The 21,087-nt window shown below is 46.1% G+C and overlaps 1 protein-coding gene across 4 annotated transcripts in view; it reads right to left on the reverse strand.

Annotated features, from left to right (window-relative positions):
* Positions 1–21,087, reverse strand: part of PAK3 (p21 (RAC1) activated kinase 3) — a 171,611-nt gene that overhangs the window by 31,218 nt on the left and 119,306 nt on the right. For all 4 annotated transcript variants that reach the window (XM_061361891.1, XM_061361888.1, XM_061361892.1 and 1 more), the window contains exon 2: positions 3,004–3,200. In XM_061361891.1, the coding sequence (XP_061217875.1) occupies positions 3,004–3,178 (175 nt within the window). In that variant the 5' untranslated portion in view covers positions 3,179–3,200. The remainder of the gene's footprint in view (positions 1–3,003; positions 3,201–21,087) is intronic.

Consider the following 21,087-nt stretch of genomic DNA (forward strand, 5'->3'; position numbering starts at 1 on the left):
CCATGTTCAATAGAGTTTTCTCTGAAAAATGGTGCAACAGTGGCAGTTCTGGAGCACTCCCAGACATCCAGATAAACACAGAGTACATCCATCTTCAGCCATCTATCCTGCTGGCAGGTACCTGAAATATCTGGCTTCCCTGGAAAACCAGTGTGCTCCAAGACTATTACATGGTTGAGCAACATAGCACAGAGCTACCTGTAGGATCCTCTCTAGTGGCAGTGGTGTATCTGCAATAACTGAGAAAGGAACTGCCTTCCTATCAAATACATCTTGTCACTGAAATCGGGGAAAAATCACATGCTAATGATTGGAACAGGGCAAATATCACACTGCCCACAGATACACGAGAGGTTTATACTGTGCCTATCACAAGGGGACTCTATATCAGGATCTCTATAGGCCAGTGTATCATCTATTAATGATAATATGAAAAGTGAATACACATGCCATAGCTACACATCAGCAGGAGAGAAAGGGGCAGCTGTTCAGGTCCTGCCTTTGCCTGATGTATTCCCTTAACACAGGGACAGTTTTCATGTGCACGTTATGCACACCAAAACCAGCTGAACAAAGACAATTTTGTTTGTCTTACTCTATCTTATAGCTTCCTTCAGCTGGAAGATGCTCTGCTCTTCATAATTACAGTCCAGAGTAGTTTGGATGTATCTAATCCTTTCTCTGCACTGTTCCACTTGTCCTCATTAAAAAATTAACTGTCACCCTTTGTCTGCACTGCACACCCCCATACAATGTTCCCTGATGAATAGTTTTCATTTAGCATTCAGTTAATACTGCAACAATATATCAAATACAAATGCAAAGGCTTTTCCCCTCCTTTCATCTCTTAAGATGATGTTGTGTAATTTTCAGGATAGATGTTGCCAGTTACAAGATGTCATCTCTGTTCAGCATATGTAACTTTCCATTGCAGATAACAGAACTGGCTTCTCCTACCTCATCATTTACAAGCAAATGCAGTGAAAATTAGATTTAAAGGATCATCAAATTCAGTTCAAAGCAAAAGTCAAATCTAGAAGCAAAATAAGGCATTCCATCAAATGCATCACTTGCCCATTCCAGGCCTCTCCTGCCGGGGACGAGCGCTCCAGCTCATTCCCCAAGATTTGGCTCATCTGCTTCATGAACCTTTGCCTACCAGACTGTGGATGTAACACCTATGGTCCAAATACTGAAAAGCTGTAAATTAAATATACAATTAAACATCTTGAAACACCCTCATCCCTCCCCGGTCTAAAAAGCCTGACACTTCTGTCTGTGCCCTGCAACTCAAATTGCTTCTGTTTTACATAAGCTGGCAAAATTATACAAGAAGGCATGACTTCCTTGTAGCAATGACTGACTGCATTCAGGGGTATTTCATTTTCTTATACATGCCCCTCACAATACACCCCTCCTGCCATGGTGGCTTCTTCACTTCTGCTTACTAGTAGTGCACTGTTACCACAAAGCTGGGATGCTGCAAAGCACTGCACTAGATGAGAGCAGCTGTATCAATCCCCTTCTCTTTTATAAGCAGGACTCTCAAAAACGTGTCACTGAGCTTGTGGAGTACACACAGGCCAGGTCTGTTTGACCCACAAACCAACCCCAACATGAAACCACCTCAAGCAGCTTGGCCAGCCAAGCTACATGTTCTCTATTATTTCAGCAACAAAATTAAGCTATAAATTTTAGCTTCCTTTCCTTCACATCACATTTTAAATCACGGTCCGTGTATGTTTTCGACGACTGCTCTGTCTGGCAGCTCAAGACATTTTTAATGTCATGTCCAGGAGGGATTGCTTCTGGAGCTGCCCATTTCTGCATGTGTTTTACACAGCACCTCCTCCTTAAGAAATGTTTCCTGGGAGAGGGATAATACCATCCTGCTGGCAGTCAGGGCAGGAAGTGACCCAAGGCCTTGCAGGAATTAAGCCGGGAGAGATTTTCATTTTGGCCTTTAAAGAATCAATTCAACGTTAACTTTGTTCACAAAAGGGGACATTTTGGGAAGCACTCTGCAGAGTGAACCGGCCTGCTCTGCCTGAGGAACGGGCCCATGCAGGCACAGCCCTCACACAACAGGCTCACGTGAAGGCTCATGAATCCTTGTTGACTCTTGCTGACCACATTCTTGTCCTTCATTTGTGTTGAAATGATTTCCAGGAGGGTTTGCTCAGCTAGCTTCCCAAGGACAAGGCAAGGCTGACTGACCCATAGCTCCCCAGAGCCTCCTGCGTAAAGGCAGAAGTGACATTTGCTTTCTTAGGACCATCTCCAGTCACCATAACTTTTCAAAGGTAATCAGAAGTGGCCTTGCCCTGACATCAGCCAGCTCCTCAGCACTTGTGGGTACGGCCCACCAGGTCCCATAGCATTACAAAGATCCCTTCCCTTAACTCTGTAAACACACTAACTCAAAACACACTCCTTTCTGCAAACACGTGATAAAGAATGCAAGTGAAATACTGCTTCCTGCATGTTCAAGACTCTTTTGCTGTAACCACACCAAGCAGGTTTTAAACCAATCCATTCCGCATGCACTCACTGCAAAACCAACAAGAGTCTTGCTCTTGCTCCTAGAATGTAAGTAATTCTAGGATTGCACTAAAAACCAAACCCAAACCATCAGGCATACTGCCTCTCACTTTTGCAAATCTATTTTCAAAAGCACACAACTTTACCTCTGCTTTTACTGCAAATGCAAAGCCAAAGGAAAGGATTCCCCAGCTTCACTATGAAGTCACTCTTAAAGGGCAAGCTGCACAACACGTGCAGGTTTTATTGGATTTTCAAAGACAAGAAAGTAACTGACCAAACACCTCCTCCTCTTTAGAAACATGTTACCAGAGTAATGGCAACAGAAGGCTTTGGAAGGACTTTACCATGTCCGGCAACCCAAACCAAAAAGAAAACAGTGGCAGAAATAGAACACAGCAACCAAGAACCAACAGAGGCAAAGAGAGACGGAGCCACCCATTGGCACTGCTGATACTTTACTTTTATCCCCTCCTCCTGGGAAGATGGAGCGAAGCCTGGCTTTCTTGTTCTTCTCCTCAGGGGCCATGGGGAGCGGTTTTGAGCTGTGGTTTAGTGCTGAAGAATCGCGGTTGTTGCTGTTCATCCTCAACGGTGGGGCTGGAGGTTTCTCTTCAACATCCAGACTATCGGACATCTTCAGCAGCCCTCACAGCCTCCTGCAAAGGCAGAACACAAAGCACGCCTGTCAAGTGAGGATGTCAAGGCTCATGTCCTGGGGAGGGAAGAGGGCAAGAAAAGCCTTCTGGTGGGATAAGGAAGCCTCTCTATGGAAGGTTTGCTCTGGATAAGGTTACTGCTGGTTGCTATAAATACATGCAGTGGCCAATTCCTAAAAATCACGGTATTACCATTAAAACAAAGGTTTTTACACCCCTGCTAAAGGCTCTTCAAGTTTTTTTTTGCAACTTTTCCTGTAGCTGTTAACAATTCAAATTGTCCCCTGAAACCAGCAACATTTAGAGGACTGACTGAAACTACCTGTTACGACAATGAGCCATTTTTACAGTGTAAGAAACAAGGCACACATTGGGGGGCTACAGATAGCAAGCGTTAAGGTCTCTATTCCCTCCCTGCTGTGTTTGGGGAGGCTTTAGTCCTAAGAACATAGGGCTTCGAAAGGAATGATCTTCCCAAAGGAAATTCATCCAGAAGTACCGATTAAAAACCGTCTTGCACATAAACATGAACAAAAACCAGGGGTGCCGACTGAAGGAAAATAACACCCAGAAATCGTCACAAAACTTTAGTAAGCTGGGAACACACAGTGTATCTTAAATCCTAAAATTCAAGTCTGGATTAAGGAGCTGGATTAGCAAACAAGCAAGGCTTGGTAAACCCAACTGATTTAAAACCTGAAAACAGAGTGTGATTTCAGACAGCTCAGATGCGATGTGGGCTACACTGCGTGTTCTTAAAGGTTACAATTCCACAGGCACCTTGCTTCCAACCCCCTAAAATCAATGCGGCTCCTGTTCTGGGAGGCACGTGCAGAGCACTGGGCACATGTTACAGATCCCTCCCTGTGCTGATTCACAGTTAACACAGGTTATCGCAGTCACTGGCTGCTCTCTTGTATTTGAAGTGAAGCAAGCGATGTTTTTCAGCTGTGGAAGCTGCAGGTTTGTTTCAGAAGTATCAGCCAAACACAGTGACCATCACTTGCACAGAGGTTCCAAAGCTCAAATGGAACAGCAGTGCTTTGGTCAGGTGAAGCTGGTGTGGCTGAGGGGTTTCAGGGGTCTTTGGTTGCTTTTCTTACAAAAACCCCCCAAACCTGAGCTAACACTTTCAACAAGTGCATTTATTTCAATATAGCTGGAACTTTGCTGGCATTTCCATATTAGTAGTGGATAACACACTGCCTTAACTGACAGTACCTTCCATATAAAACCAGAATGACCAACTGAAACACTCAGAGATGTCAACTCTAGACTGGTTTTCATGACATGGGCATTTTGGTACTTGTTTCCATTTTCAAATTACCACATCTAAAACGATCACTTTTTTAGTACTTGAGCTACATTTTTCATTTCACCTGTATGAGATCCCAGAATGCCAGATCTGAAATCCAAAGCATCTGCCTAGTGACAAGAATAATAAATGAAATACACCATCACATCTCTGTTTTGCTCCAATCCCTAGCTCCACTAAGCAGTGCTCCTGAACATCTGGATCCCCAAGGGATCCCAGGGACCTGTCCTAGAGTCACACAGTTGAAAACTCTAGCAACTGCTGGTCCCAGCCCTCTCCCTAGTACCTACAACATGAAGCTGATGTCCTGGAGAACCTGACTCACAAACGCATGTCCAGTCCCTAGAAGAGGGTTCTGCCAACACAGCCGCACTGTCCAGGTGGAGAGCTACCAGGAGACCTGCTTTGGTGATGGAGGAACACAGCCCACCCTCCTATGGAAGCACAGATGTAGGCAATAACCAAGGAATAGCTGTAATTGTGCCCTGAGTACAACCTTCAAGCAGAGAGTAGTTATCTACCTAGAGAACTCAATGCCTTTGTGGGTTTAGCCAAGCGGTCAACACTACTGATCCGTGTGATTTCTATCCTGAAATGCAGAAGGTTTCCCAGTAATGAGGAATAAAAAAAAGAAAAAAGAAGGAAAAGAAGACCCAGTGATGAAAATGACTGTAAGGTAATAGGGAGAACTGCACGTGCTGCATGTGTTACGCTGGTGAAGGGGAAGTAAGTGATGCCCAAGTATTTCTGCACAGGGATGCATAAGGGAGTTCCCAGCTTATGAAGCCCAACAGAGACATCCAGTCACAGCTCCTGGCACCTCCAGCAACTCTCACAGACAGCTTACGGCCACAGAGGCTTTTATCTGCTCTTTAACCCACCTACAACCACTTCTCCAGTGCCAAAGAGCCTTCACCCCCAAGATCATCAGCATGAGCCTGACCACAGAAGCACCAGGGCATGTTCTCAGCTTGCTACAAAGCCAGAGGGTCACTCTGTGAGTCCATTACAGGCACAGTTTCAGCTGTCCCTCAGAATGGGGCAACTGTATCTGTCACTGCATCTATTTGTAAACAATGCCACTCTGCTCAAATAGGTCCTCCCACGGGATTTCATTCCACAAAGAATACTATTAACGGTTCCTGGCCCAATTTGCCTATGATGTCATTATTTCCAAGATTTTGAAAGGAACACTGTATTTTGTTCAGAGCTGGTTCAGGCTCAGTTTCAAGAACCATACAAAGCTCTTTTATTCACTTCTAAACCAGAGGAAAGAAAAAAGAAAAGGAGGGGGGAAGACAGTCTAAAAGGTTTAACGGTTGATACTAACTTTCTAAAGCTGGTCTGAATGCAAACTAAAGCAAACCACAAGGCAATACACACCAAGAGACTTACAATTTGGGGTTTTCCTGAGCAGAGCCCATCTGCTCTTCCATTCATTCTGATTTTGAGAATTGCCATGCACCGCAGCACAACAAAAGAACATTCACTGTTCCATCACACTTCAGATTTTAAGTGTTTTGCACTGATTCGCTCCAACCTCAACTTGGAGAACACCTGACAGGTCAAGAAGAATCTGCCCAGAAACCTGTCACGTTTTCAGGTTTACACTGCAGAAGTACCAACAGCATGACAGCCCAAGTTAATCTCTACCTTGGGACCAGGTTTTCCGATCATAGTAAGTCATTGGTTCTGCTACTCTTGTTCTGTATAGGATGACACCATCCAAAACCACCTCCCATCTACTGGCAATGATTATGCCATATCTGGACATTAGAAAGCACTTATTTACTGGGAAGGAGGTCAAACACTGAAACAGGCTTCCTAGAGAGGTAGACGATGCCAGGCTTGTCACGGTTTAAGAGGCATTTGGACAATACCCTCAATACCACGCTTTAACTTCTGGTCAGCCCTCAAGTGGTCACACAGTTGGACTGCATGATTGGTGTGCGTCCCTTCCAACTGAAGTATTCTGTTCTAAAAGATGATTATTTTGATCTCTTACAAACGTGAGGTTCACTGAGAACTTCACTCTTTGGACATGACCCTTCCAAACCAAATGCTTTCACTGCTCTCACCAAACCAGCAACATGCAGCAAACACTCCTCTGCAAAACGGTGCATTCAGCCTCCTAAGATGGGGTTTGTGCCCTTTTCCATGCCCAGAAACAGTAACTACTGCTCCATTAAGGATCCTTAAGTGTTGCAACAGCACCAATTCTTGACTTCCAGAAATAATCTCTGCTGCCTCATCCCCTTCATACACCTCATGCTCATACAGACATGAGTCTCTCCACTCCAAACACACCCTGGTTTCGTGAGTTTTGGCTACACCTCCTGGCAGGTCCCTGTAACTCACTGTCTCGACTCAACATGCAAAGCGTTGATGACTGCATTCTCCAGAAGGGTCACAAAACATCCACTTTGGAGGTGCAAGATGAATTCCAAAGTCTCTCAACTTCCCACTGAGTTTCTATGCCGTACTTCAGGAAACACATAATCCACTGAAGACCTCTCCAAGAAGCTACTGAAAGCAAACCCCCAACAAGACAAAAAAACAAATTCTAGTTCCCAAATTCTAGGAGAACAAGGCTGAAGTAGCACACACCGATGCCCAAACATCATGAAATCCAGAGGACTGACAGAAGCGCAGGGAGCAGTTCCAGGGCCAATATTCCACAGCCTTCCCAAGCTTGGGGAGGCAGCATGGCACTGGTTCACTTTCCTGTCACATTTTCCAGGCTCCTCCTGCAGCTCTGTGCTCTAGGGAGTGAACTTCAAGCAAAGCAGAACTGAGATTGCAGAGTAATTCTGCAGCAGGGCTGGGATCCTGGCAAACCCTGCACACAGGAACACTTTGGAACACTGTGCCCCACTGCTAGTGCTGCTGCAGTACAGCTATCAGAGCACCTCACCGCACCAGAGCTGCTTTGGGAGAGGCCTGCCTGTGAGACCATGGAGTGCACAACCCAGCTGGTTTTCTTCATCTCAGTTCTCACAGACCCCATCAGCACAACCAAGGAAGTGCGGGTAACCCTTTGACAAGAAATGCACAGATCTGCAGGTGTGCAAAGAGGTACCCGATAACCATTTACTTCCAGAGAGAATTTCTCTCAGTGCCCACTGGATTTATGGAAGCATCTAAAGAAAGAGCGGACTGTTGTACCCAAACACAAGAGCACATTTGAGTCTGTAAGCTAGGGCTTCACAGCCAGGTGGCAAAAGCTGAAATTAAACCCTCAAACAGGTCAGTTGTTTCTACACAGCTATTACAGGGTTATAGAAGATGATCCAATGTCACCTACCCCCACCTCCTCCAACCACCAGCTTTGTGAAGTGCAAAGACAAACACTGACTTTAAATATGTGGCATTCAGCTCCTCCATGACTCAATTCCCCCTTTGCAAAAGCCTGCCTTACAGTGTTTTTGCATCTAGTTCTTGCCAAGCTGGGGAGAGGAGACGAAGGAAGATATCTGAAGCACCCAAATGTCTTCAAAACAGCACACACAAAAAATTCCTTCAATTCAGTTCAAGTTCAGAGCAGAATCTCATGCTGGGTCTTCATCCCAGTAAGCTCTTCACCCCTGTGTATCTGGGGAATACTGTTTGCAGATACGCTGTGAATGGCTTTCTTAGGTTACTCACGTTATTTCAAAGTCTGCAGCATTCAGACATGGCTGGTTCCAATTAAACCTCACAAGTAGTATCCTGTTTGCAGAGACACTGGTGTTCATTTCCAAAGCCTCACAGATACAATTGCAGCTTGTGATGCAGCAAAACTGCCTCCAAGATCCCTCGACTGGAAGGAGCCATGCCAATTCCCAGGCAGGAGCTTTGCAAAGGTAACTTGAAGACGCAATGCTCACTCTTTGCTTATAAATATACTTCCTGTGAGAAGCTATTTTATTTCTTTGTGATTTGGTCCCATTCTGCTCCCAGAGATATTCAGCCCTTTCCCAGAAATCAGTGGTGATGTGAGAAGGATTCTCTCTGGATATTGAGTACTGAGACACTCTGTTAAGTACTATCTGAAGGTATTTATGGAGCACTTCCCAGCCCAGCTGCAGAAGAACTGTATCTGCTTTTCCACATCTGCATGTTTACTTGCAGTTTTCTCAGAGCTCATTTGAAAGAGCAGCTGGTGACTTGTACAGCGTGGATGCACCCACAGTCTCACTCCTCAGAAGATGTTCACTGTCTTCTCAGCAAAGCTACACTGAGTTAAAATAAAACACTGCTGCCTTGTTGGTGGAAAAAGGCCATATTCCCCATCAGCTGAAGCAGACACAGCTCTGCCTGGGCACCCTGGGTCTATAATGCCCCCAGGGCACCCCTAGGTGCCTGCAGCCTGGGAGCTGGGTGCCAAGGCTTGCTCTGCAGGGTGGATGCAGCCAGAGTGCCCTGTGCCTTTGGGAGCAAAGACAAGACAACCCAAACACCCCTTGCACCCCTTCTTTGTACAGCCCTGGAAAAGGGCAGCGTTCACAAACTAGAGAAGCAACCACAACCCTGGGAGCCACAACAGGAACGCTTCATTTTCCTGCTGCCTTTCACACAACTGTCTCCAAGCACAATACAAACATTTGCCAATTAAGCCTCCCCATTCCCCTCACAGGCAGGTAAACACGCTCTGAGCTGCACGCATTATTCAAACCCAGTAATTTCTTTGATGAATGTACTCTCTGTTTGCAAACACCCTGTAAGCAGCTTAGGGTTTCCTCCAATATATTCATTTATTCAGAAGTTAACCTCCACAACTTGCTACAAGTAACTTCTGGCCTCTGAACTGGCAGCTCACAAGCAGCTCCCTGTGCAGAGGAGATATTCCCAAAGCAAGCTGTACCCAAGCAAAACTACCTGGGTCACAAGGACTTGCAACTGTTTTCTGAGCTGGAGTAAACAAGTTTCTGTTAGGAACTGCAGCACTAAGCACCCTACCAACACTGGTTTAAAAATCCCTCTTGACAGCGTGCTTGAAGCGACAGCATCACAAAATGAGTACGGAAGGGATGCGAATGCAGTAGCTATGAATTTAGTGGTTTCTTTTTAGATTATTATGTCCCTTGTCTGGACCTCAAGAGTCACCCGGTTAAACTGCCAAGAGCTGGGAATGGACTGAAGCAGTGGAGCTTGTCGTAACTGATGGCAGTAACCTGCAAATGTATGCTTTTTTCCTTGCTTTACCTTTGACAGCATTTTCCATCCTTCAAGGGTCTCCCCACTTCAAACATCCAGCCTACCTCTGTAACTACAGTTCTTTCCACAACTCTTTGCCTGTAAACTGCCACTGCCACCACCAGCAAATATGCTACCACCTCCCAACACCCTTCAGCCCACCCTTTCCAAGCGGCTCTTCCCTCATGGTGGAATCTGCAGAGTCCCGACACCCAGTACCTGCTCCGTCTACAAAACCCGCATGGTTCCTCCCACAGTTTCACTTTTCCAAGTGCAACAAGTACTGGGACTTGCCCAGGTTCTAACAGAGCACCCACCTCTCGCTCTTGGGACAAAGCCAGGGCTCTTCAGGCTGTGGGCCCAAAAAGCAAAACATGGGATTATTTTTGCATCACTAAAGCCAGTGATGTTTAAAGTCAGGGGTATATTTAAGGGCTCTGCTTAACCAGTACTTAATGTGTGAGATAACAAAACCATTGAGGCTTCAGCGTAGCTGTGAGATGCTGTGAGAGAACAACTGGGAAGTCCCTCTCCACCCCTGAGTACCAGCCCAATGTTCTTTGTGGGTGTTTTTTTAATCACATCAAAACAAAAGCAATGGGCTCAAACCATGCTCAGGCTGGGATCCTGGCTTCTTACTAAACCACTTGAGCTTTGGGATGGTTACACAGCCCAAGAAGGGAAGAAGCGTGTGTACAAAGGGTGTGGGGCAGCAAAAATGATCTCCACATACAACCTTGTCCAGGCATTCAGTAATGAAGCCTCGTAACAGCACAGCAGGGAAAGGAAGCACATGCCTATGGGGTGCATTAAGTGAGCACCTCTCAGCATCAGAAGATGATTTGCAAAGTGGTTGCAAACCCAACTAATGCACACAGTCACATAACAGAAATGAGCAAATGAAACACGTGGAAAGAGGGAGTACAGGCAGAACGTGTATCAGAATCACAGACTAATCTGGGCTGGAAGGGACCTCAAAGCTCATCCAGCTCCAACTTCTGCCACAGGCAGGGACCCCTTCCACTGGAGCAGCTTGCTCCAAGCCCCTGTGTCCAACCTGGCCTTGAGCACTGCCAGGGATGGGGCAGCCACAGCTTCTCTGGGCACCCTGTGCCAGCGCCTCAGCACCCTCACAGGGAAGAGCTTCTGCCTAAATTGTAACCTGAACTTCCCCTCTTCCAGCTTAAAGCAGTGCCCCCTTGTCCCACCCCTTGTGAAAAGTCCCTCTCCAGGTTTCTTGCAGGCACCTTTACGTTTTGGGAATGCTCAAAGCTCAGCTGCCAGGAAAGCCCCTGCAGTAACCCTTTGCCAGGCAGCCTCTTGGTCATTGTTGGTTTTAAAATACTGAGGGCACGTGGATTTCAAATGGGGTAACTATTTCTGACGGGGAAAGTTAACTTACTTTTCATAGGACACCATTCACATGAGAACAGTATGGTCACCTTGATGAGGCCAAAAAGCTCGCTGGGTCTCTGGGACACTTCACCCTCCTGGCTCCCTTGGGAAGAGCCCCTGGCACCCCCACCCTCTCATACCCAACCCCAGAGCAGTACATGGGTATTTCTGTATAGGGGGTTTTGAATCATGACTTGAAACAAAATGGGTGTGCTCTAAGCCATGAAATCTGGAGCCAGGCTTAGACTGCCAGAGCAATGGGCACTCCAGAAGGAGCTAAAAGAAGAGCAAAATGAAGTGGAAGCTCCCAGAACTATCTCCATGGGCCTTTTTCCCCCTGTTTTGGTTTATTTTTGTTGGTGTGTCTTTTTTATTCTGTTTTTTCTAATGTACTGGGAAACACTTCTCTGGGATTGATAAGAAATGATGAAAAAGTACCTAGGAAAAGCATTTATATGCAAGGGGAAAACCCAGAAGTCTTACCAGTCCCTCTCCTGTTTTTTATTTACCCAGCTGAAAGGATCCACAAAGCAGAAAAGGGTGTCTCCAAATCAACTGTGCCTATCAAATATCCCACATTCCACAGAACTGCCCTCGTCTACCCATGAAAGTGCCTGTGTGCAATGAAGTGCAGATCTAAACCATTGTAGATGGCTTGAAATAATTCTCCATATGGCCTTTATTATTCCCAGTTCAGAGCTTAAGCCTCAGGTTCACTTTTGTCCTCTGAGAGGAATCAAACCAAGAGAAGCCAGTTACTGGAGACACCAATATCACAACTGCAGCACTCAAAGTTCGCTACCTTAATTCGGATTACAGTAGGCAAGACAAAGTAATTCAGCTCTATTTTGAGTCAGCAACTTGAAGTCAATCCTGAAACAGTGTCCATGACCAGGTATGAGCCGCCAGCCCCTACTGCAAGCTCCATGTGGAGGAACACTGATAAGCAATCCACTTGCTGTGACTTAATGAGTCCTTTGAGTGTGGCAGCAAAGCCTGCCCATGCCTCTTGCATCCTCAAAGTGATTTAAATGCTTCCTAACTGACAATTAAAATGGACTATTCACTGACCCCAGCTCAGCTGCCAGGCAGAAATGCTTTGGCCACAGTAAGGCTCTGTAACCCAGGCTGCTGGACTTCTGCAAGTCCCAGCTGAACACTGGTTGGCTCACTTAGCTGGCCAGTCAACCCAAGCACAGAGTAAAAGGGTCTGTGCTCTTCGGACATCCTTGTCTTCTGGCACAAAAGAGCATTCATGCCAGGAAGCTTTACAGCAGTGTCTCCCCCAAAGGGCTGTGATCACGTTAGCTCAGCTGAGAAAGGAAAGGCCCCAAAGCAACCCAGAGAACCTAAACCTGAGCTTGTGCCTCACAGCAACAGCACCTGGACACTCAAAACATTAGCCTGGCAGTGTTTGAATAATACCTATATTTATGTAGTGGGGAGCATGCTATCGTTGTGTTCAAAGATCACAAATGTTGCAACTCAGCACCTTCTCTCTTCTTTTGTAGTGTTTTGAAGGTGACTCTACCCCAGCATCCAGGTTGTTGACACATCCAGGTTGCTGCATCCCGAAGCAGAGACCTGAGGTCTGTTTCACAAGGTCTGCTCTGTTGCAGGAAGAGAAAAGCCAACAGCACTGCAAACTCCCAGCACAGGACCTCGAATTTGGCCACTCTCAAGCAGAGTTTTGATGCCCAGCTATACGCAGGCTGAAGACCATCAGTCTGGGCAGAGGACTCACGAGCCACAGCGTTTGGCAGATGTGAGCTTGCTCTCACCACTGTTTTCTCTCTTACCATGTAAGCAATATCAAAGGAAGCCTCTTCTTGCTTGGACTTCCAGAATGAAAATTCTATCTATAAGAAAAAGCCCTCGAGTTGATACTTTTGGGGCACTCTAAACTCCTGCTGAACTCTTGCTGGTGCACTGAGACTGCTTTTAATAAACCACCTGGTATCTTGCCTATTATATTTTTCTTTTTGGGTGCCATGGTTTAGTGTGAGGTGTCTCTGCCCATGGCAGGGGGTTGGAACTGGATGATCTTAAGGTCCTTTCCAACCCTAACTGTTCTGTGATTCTATAAAAAGAATCTAATGAGGTTTAGAAGAAGAAAGAGGGGGGAAAAGAAAGGACCATTTTCCCTGCTCCTCATTCTCTGCAGGTGTTGGTGCTTTCTCTGCTCTGCTACATTTATTCCCTGCTTGACATGCTCACAGAAGATGTGCCATAATAAACGTGACCAGCTGAAACCCCCATCCCAGCACCACTCCAACCCACACCAACACCACTCCCTAAGATACGGCCATGGTGCCTTCCCCTGCAATGGTCCCCATGGGCAGACCAAGAGCTGGTTTTGCCTCAAGACACATGTGCAGCTCTTGAGGAAGCCAGCAAGAGGGAGGGTATAACGTGCCAACGACAACTCCACCGGGCTGAAGCACTGCCCCGTGCCCCACTAAACACACACCATACAACCACCACATGACTGAGGAAGAGGCAAGGAAGCAGCAATACAATGCCAGTAACTGAAAAATACAGACAGCTGCCATTTTCTAGCACCTTCAAGTCATCTTTTACATCTTTTTGCCTCTGCAAAAAGGCAAAGATAAGGACAGCAGTCCTCAGCCTGTGAACTGAGAAACTTGCTGTAGTAAACAACACTAAACCCTTGTGTCACATCCCTCCTCTGTCAGAGGAGAAGGATGAAGCTGACATTTAAAAGACTTAACTCAAGGCCATCCCAGGACTTCCAGGCAGAGCTGGGAGGCAAACCCCACTCCAAAAGGGAAAAATAAAGAACAGGGTGTCCTCTGGATGTCTCCAGCTCCTCTACTGGGGCTGAAGACAAAGACATCTAATCAGGAGAGCATGGGATGGACTTCAAGTCTCCAAATGCCACAAGCAGAGACAGAAACCAAGAGATTTGCTGTACTGATCTTCTTGAGAGATTATGGTACATTTAGAAGGACACAGCTTCTGCCTCCAGGTAAGGAAAGGGAAAAGCCCAGGCTGCCACGTGCCTTTCACCCAGGAGGTGGATGTGGTCCAGATTCTGCATTGTCTCTTTAGGGCACTGGGGCAGGAAGGCATTCATATCCCCGTTTACTTCCTTAGGGACAACATTTTGCCTTTTATTCTTTACCAGGCCTTTTATTTACAGCTGACTAACTTCATATATCTAATATTCACCTGCTACGTTAGTGATCTTATCGTGCGTAATGGCACATCTACCTTGGGGGTATTATGGATCTGGAGCAGTCAGAGGGGAGAAACGGAGCAGTTGCTCTGTGCTTATTTCAGTTGCCAGCTAGACCTGGCTTCAGAGCAGCAGGATGGGAAGACTTGGAAAGCCAATGTACAAATGCTACTCTTAAATAGGTCAGGGGAGAAATGACACCTGGATGCAGAAAGCAAAACAAGATCCACACACTAAATCTGTTGTTTTCTCAGCTACCACAACGGTCTGGTATTTTTAAACTGCGAATGGGGATTCAGCAGTTAACACATCATTGCCCCCCCCAAACACTCTTCTGCTCCAGAGCAGTGCTCTGCTACTCCTTGCATGACTCCGCACTACAACAGGAACACAGCTTACTGTACTCTTCAGACACAAATGAAAAAATAAAGAGGTTTGGGGAACTGCTCCCAGTTCCTCTGCACTTGTCCACAGCCTCCTGCATAGGTAGCATCTGTGACCACCACGGCTAACACTGGGCACAGAACAGGAGGGAACAACACCCACTAAAGGTGGTGGCATCCAGGAGTAAGGACACCCCAGCCTCAGTCACTGTAAGGGCGAGCGCTTGAACCAGCAGGGACCACTCTAGTTTGGGAAGTGGCACTGTGTCCACGCTGCAAATCCCTGTTAGAGCAACTGGTAGGTATCTCAGTTTCATTCGTGTTTACTGCAAATCTTCACTAGGACAAACCACTCAGCTCCTCTGTACAACCACAGATGCCTCATCTGAAGAACTTGAGAGTGCATTTGCAAGTCACTGATGCTAAAGGACACAAGCCTTTGGATGTAAGCAGACAAGAGCCAAGCCACGTCTGTTCCCAACACACCAGGGTACCCTCATCTCCAATGGTCTCTGTCCAGAATGTGTGGAGTTGTCTGCAGTTGCTCCTTTAAAAGGGAAGAGGTTCCACTGCTCTGTAGTTTCTAAAGCAACCTAATGCCAATCCCTATAAACATACAAACTCCCAGAGCAGTTGACACTAATGCAATCTTGTATCAGGTCAAAGAAAGCACCAGAAATAAGGAACCATCAGAAAGCACAGGAACAAGTAAACAGAAAAGCAAAGGAAGAGGAGAGGGTAACAACAGGACCCAAAATAGATTCCTTGTGCCAGGCACACATCAGATTTATGGCATAAAAGCTTTGCAAAGAAACTTGCTCTTAAAACAGCTCATCAGCATTTACCCCGCTGCTGGCTGAAGCCTACTACTTTTTGACACCCCCTACTTTCTATTTACAACAACTTCAGGCCTTGAAAGAAAACGAAAACACATTAATTGAGGTTTTTATGAAGCACAAACCCACAACTGCATTGTTATATATATCCTATAAGGCGCAAAGCAGGCTGAGAACTGGGTAACACTGAGGGGGATATTAAGCCTCTGGCAATGCTGGATTGCTAGAAGTACAGAAGCAAGAACAGGGCCTGTACACTGATGTGTCCTTGAGGGAAAGACAAGCCGAACAGAAGTGGAATTATTTTAGTAAGTGGCAGAAAACTATGAGAAATGAGCAAGACATTGTCTGCTCTCAGGCAGAATGAACCTGCCTAAAGGAACTATTATCTAGGCAAAACCATGAAGCAGAGAAAAGAATACAAGCTTTGGTTCTAGAGCTGTGTGTCACCGTGTCCATGTGCAATTCTGGAGATACTACAGGTTCCCTAACAAAACAAGCAACAGCCTGAGGCACGCATCACTGGAGCTGCAGGGCTCCAGATGCAGCTGTAGAGCAATGCCTCCAAACAGCACAGCCACCTGAACCACCCAGTGAGTGTGGAAGAGTGACAGTAAGAAGAGGGTTAAAGGAACCCAGGAAGCACAGAGAGACAGACTGGCCGAAAATACAGCTTTGTGGTCCAGAGCATAGTACAGGAAGATACAGAACAAGATAAATGCTCAGCTCAGAGCAAGAAGGTAAAGCCACACAGGAAACAGAACACCTTTGGGATACAGTTTCTCCAGCAAGTAACAAGAGTGAATGCAGTGACTGAGGATGCTCCTATGCAAAGAAGGATCTCTGCAGTACAACCTCAGCAGACGAAAAGACTCCCAACAGTCAGGCTCTGCAGATGAAGTTGCCAGCCGTTCTACAGCTATGCCTGCTGCTGTGCCACTAAATCAAAGCCCAGCTGGATTGCAGAGCCAGCTGCAGTGACAAGATGCAATCTCAGACTGGAGAAACGCCACCAAACATTGAAAACATAGAATAGATAAAATCATGTTCTGAGGTCAGTGAGCAAATACAAGCTGTTGATAAAAAAACACCTCACAAAAACAGAGGTATTATCACTTAAACCTGACAGAAGCTGACAGACAGAGCCATTCACTGCTTGGCAACAGGACATGCAGGAAATAAACATATTTGATAAAGAAATATTATCATTTTTGTAGAAACTTATGTCTTAGAAGAGGCTTTGATTAGAATACTGTAACAGAATAAAAGCAGAACAAAACCCCAAAACACACTAAACCAATTAAAAGTCACACTAACTAACAGGTTATAAAGACTAAGCACGATGTAAGAACCATCACTGAGCGAGCCTGGTCCTACTGAGGTCAATTCCTGGCCCTGCATTTACCCCTGAGGCCTTTCAAGAAATCCTTAGAGCAAACTGCCCATGTTCTTCAGAGAGCATCAGCATACAGCACTTCCCAGCTGGTCACTAACAGCAGCAAAGACATGTAGAAAGGGAAACTTCACAGCATGCAATGTACATGTCTCCATGGAAGAGAAGACAGGAGAGAACACACCCAAACATAATGGGAGACTCAAAGTGATTTCAGAGTGCTGCAGACAGTAATGCTGCCGACACTGCTTTTTGACAGGCCGGATCACAAGAGAAAAATAGCACCTTCGCATTGCAAGACTACATATTATGATGTATCAGCATCGTCCTCAGAACTTCTGTTGCTAACATGCACTCTGCCGTTCTTTCTCATCAGAGTGCCACTGTCCTGGGTGAAACAAGTTACAGCAACCAAAACTATCTGCCTGCATCCCAGTCTTTGCCTGGGAGCTCAGAGGTCCCCACCAGTGAGACACACAGACCTGGGCTAGGAGAAAGCTACAGCAGGAAACCAGTCACAGAGCTGCCAGTGTAAATGTCCAGGTATTTTTGGTTTTTCCATTCCTTATGATAAATTTCAGAGGGAAACCTAAGAGCAGCCTCCAGGAAAAGGCAGCGACCACCCATCCTGTCTGCTCCGTCTCTGTACCTGAATGAAAGCATCCTCCCGCTTAAGAGATGCAGGTTCTTCAGCAAAATGAATCATTTCTTGCAGCTCGAACAGCTCTTATTTGTCATCAGAAGCAAAGTAAGACAATAAAACCTTGCTTACCAGAGGAGAGGAAATATTTACCTTGCATTAAGTCAACTTTTCCCAAGGTGCAGGTACAACTGTAAACAGGAGGAAACAGGAAGAAAAGATGGTAGGAGCTGTCTGCAATGACACACCTCAAAGCCAGAAGGGATTCGAAACTGGATCTCCTCTCTTCAGGAGTAAAGAAAATTGTTACAAAGAACCACAAATTATTTATTAAAGAGAGTATGATACCACAGGGAAACAAAACAAAACCTAAAATAATCTAGATGCAGACACTCCTATCAAGAGAAACCAGATAACAGAACAGGAAAGACAGCTCTTTCCTCTATTATCTTTAATTCAATTCTGCTTATCAGCATCATCATTACAGCTAAAAGTGCAAAGACTTTAACACATTTAGAGTCTTATTCAATTCGCACTGAAGTCGCCAAACAGACTCCAGTAATGCTGTATCAGGTTTCTATGGGCCATTCCAATCTGAGGAGTTAAACACTCCTTTAAGAACTAAATGAATTCAGCTTCCTTGCCTTTGTGAGAAAGATGCTCTGGCTGCTTGCCCTTGCTCTGACTCAGACACGCTTGGCCCAGTCCTGCAGAGGACTAACCTCCCACTAAAGTCAAGGGCATCTCTAAGACTCAGCATGCTGAAACCCAGGCTGCCTGCCACACAGGAGCCAAATGCCAAGATGCCAGCTGAGTAAATGCAAAACCCTATGAAGAAAGAATAAGGGCAGAGCCCATGGCTCAGAATGGGCAGCCCTGCACCCCTTACTGTGCATGCCAGGCACACAAGTCCTGCTGTACCAGTGGGCACTCTTCCCCATGTCACCCTGGGACCCGCAAGGCTAATCTGGGCTGGCTGGTGCGGAGTGCTGTGCACACTTGAATGCGCCTCTGCCGGAAAATGTGGGCCATCACATCATGGTTTATGACTATTTCATTATCTGCAGATTCAATTGAGCTGGCAACAGCTCCTAAACGCAATACTTACAGAGCCTGTTCCTGTATTACTTCCTGTGTTTTAAAGTCTTTTTCTTCCATTATCTAGAAAATATTTATACAGAATGATAACATTTTGTGCATCCGAAGAGTCACCTCAGGTTTACAAAGCCCTTCACCAGCTACAATTAATTAAACCCCATATAGGTAGATTTCAGCAACACCCTTCCCTAACTCCAATGATCTCAAAGCACATCTGGACTGATCAGTGAATTCTAACCATGCAATCACACACCTGGCTGCAGAGCCATGGCCTGAATCCTGGTCTTTCCACTGCCAGAAGTCTCAGCCTTTCAGCCTAAATGAGAACAAAGGAGTAAAGCCAGACACTGCAGACTGTACACCATACAGCCCATGCCAGACAAAGCTCACCCTCAGCATTACAAGCTGATCAGAGCTTACCTGAGCTGGCCAGACACAAACACCAGCCTACAAAGAGCTTACAAATGGGGAAATCAATGCACAGAGATTCAATTACAACTCCAAATTGCCCTAATAAATCTATGGATGTAGAAATGAGACAAATTAACACCCGTGCCACCACCTGTCCCTGACATACAACCCAAGAGCCCAAACTCCTCCTCTTGCATCCACCACTAGCAGTTGCAAGCTCTCCAGCCAGAAAATGCAATGGCTCTGCGCTCTGTACACACAGCATCTAATATATCAAATCTATATTCTGAATTAAATTGTACAGAGCATCTCCTGTACTCTATGGAATAGCAATCTCTGCCAGCTGACAACAGTGACAGCAAAGTCATCTTTTGCCCTGGTGTAATACTGCACTTGTTAGCCATCCGCCATCCAGCACAGTCCCATCCAGACAAAGGTCTATGGAAAGTCAGCCTTAGCAGGTGGTTTGCAGCACTAAATCTTACCTATCACACATCTGTCTCCTCTTTGCAGAGGTGCACACTCTTTGCTATCTTTACCCTGATATTCTGATACTCGAACACTGGCCTGCAGCTCGTGTACCTGGTCACATCAATACAAACACTCTCCTGCTAGATGCACTGACCACATCCCCTCTGCACGCCTGCAGCCTCTGACCCCCTGCACCTATAACACTTAAGTGGCTGATTTCTTTAAAACACGTCACCAACTTGCTCCTGTCATCCCCACAATTTCTCATGCTCTCCAGGGGCCATGAAGGTCTTTTAAAAATGCAGCCTTCAATATCCAAATCAAGTCCAAGTATTAGAAGGGCTTTTCCCATCCTGCTTCCCTCCGCAGGAGCACAGGAGGAGACGCCAGGAATCTGATGTTCTCTTCTGCTCTGTAACCAACTTATCATGCTGACTCTGGCTAAAAGCATAATTACAATGTGCCTCAATTCCCTCATTTCTCAGTGACTACAATTATGCTGTAACAAATCCCTGTTCACCTGGGACTGATCCTGTACTTAGGATCCTGCCTCCCTGCAGGCACATCGCAATCCAACAGGCATGGGCCGTGCTCCTGGGGGAGCCAAGGTCTCTGACTGAAGCTGTCCATGAATTTTTCATCAAGTTACATCTCACTGGCTTGAAAAAGAAACTTTTTATGGGAATATGCGACCGTTCTGGAAAGCTTCATCAGAAGGATGTGTCTCTGGAACAGCTTATTTGTTCCCTTAGCAGCTAAAGAAAGTGCAGCTGTTGAGCTGTGAACAGGAGTAAGAAACCTGGGTTCAGTGCAAGCACCAGCCTGACAGGTATGGTAAGAGTCACAGAATGGTCTGGGTTGGAAGGGACCTTAAAGCTCACCCAGTTCCAACCCCCTGCCACAGGCAGGGACACCTTCCACTAGAGCAGCTTGCTCCAAGCCCCGTCCAGCCTGGCCTTGAACACTTCAGGGGATCAGATTCTCCAGGCACAACCCACTCTTGCCCTTTTCTAAAAGAAGCTTTAAAGGGTCTTAGTGCCAGGGAGATAGAGAAGAGCAAACCACCTCCTACCTGGTCCTAGGACAGGGAAAGAGCTCCGATTCCATTTACCTACAAGCGGTGCTGTGTACACGCAGTGACCAGGGTATCATGAGCTGAGCTGTCAAGAGTCCAAGGACGTTAGAATCTCCACTCAAGCTCCCTGCTGGCCACGTCCCAGGGATTCTGTCCACATTAGTAATTAGTTAATGGAGTGCTGTGACAAGGTAAAAGGTATTGCTACCATTTCCCATTATTACCATGCTCTGACACACATGCCACAGGCAACTTGGCTCTGTGCTTCCTATGAATCTGTGACATGGGACTCAACATGAATCAGTTCTTCCAAGCACACGTATAAGTTATAATAAGTCAACGATGATCGGGGCCTAAAACCTTTGATGAGAGCTCTGGAGATGGGCACGGGGCCATGCTCTTAACATGCAAACATAGCTGTGTGACATTGCTCTGTCCCCTGAGACTATCTGAAGAAGTCTTACTGCCAAAAGCTACTGCTCACCCAGAAACACTG

This window comes from Neopsephotus bourkii, unplaced genomic scaffold (genome assembly GCF_033783945.1).
Source record: "Neopsephotus bourkii isolate Nb327-2 ecotype Australia unplaced genomic scaffold, CSIRO-AGI_Nbou_v1 NB_1067, whole genome shotgun sequence".
In the NCBI taxonomy this organism is placed as follows: domain Eukaryota; kingdom Metazoa; phylum Chordata; class Aves; order Psittaciformes; family Psittacidae; genus Neopsephotus; species Neopsephotus bourkii.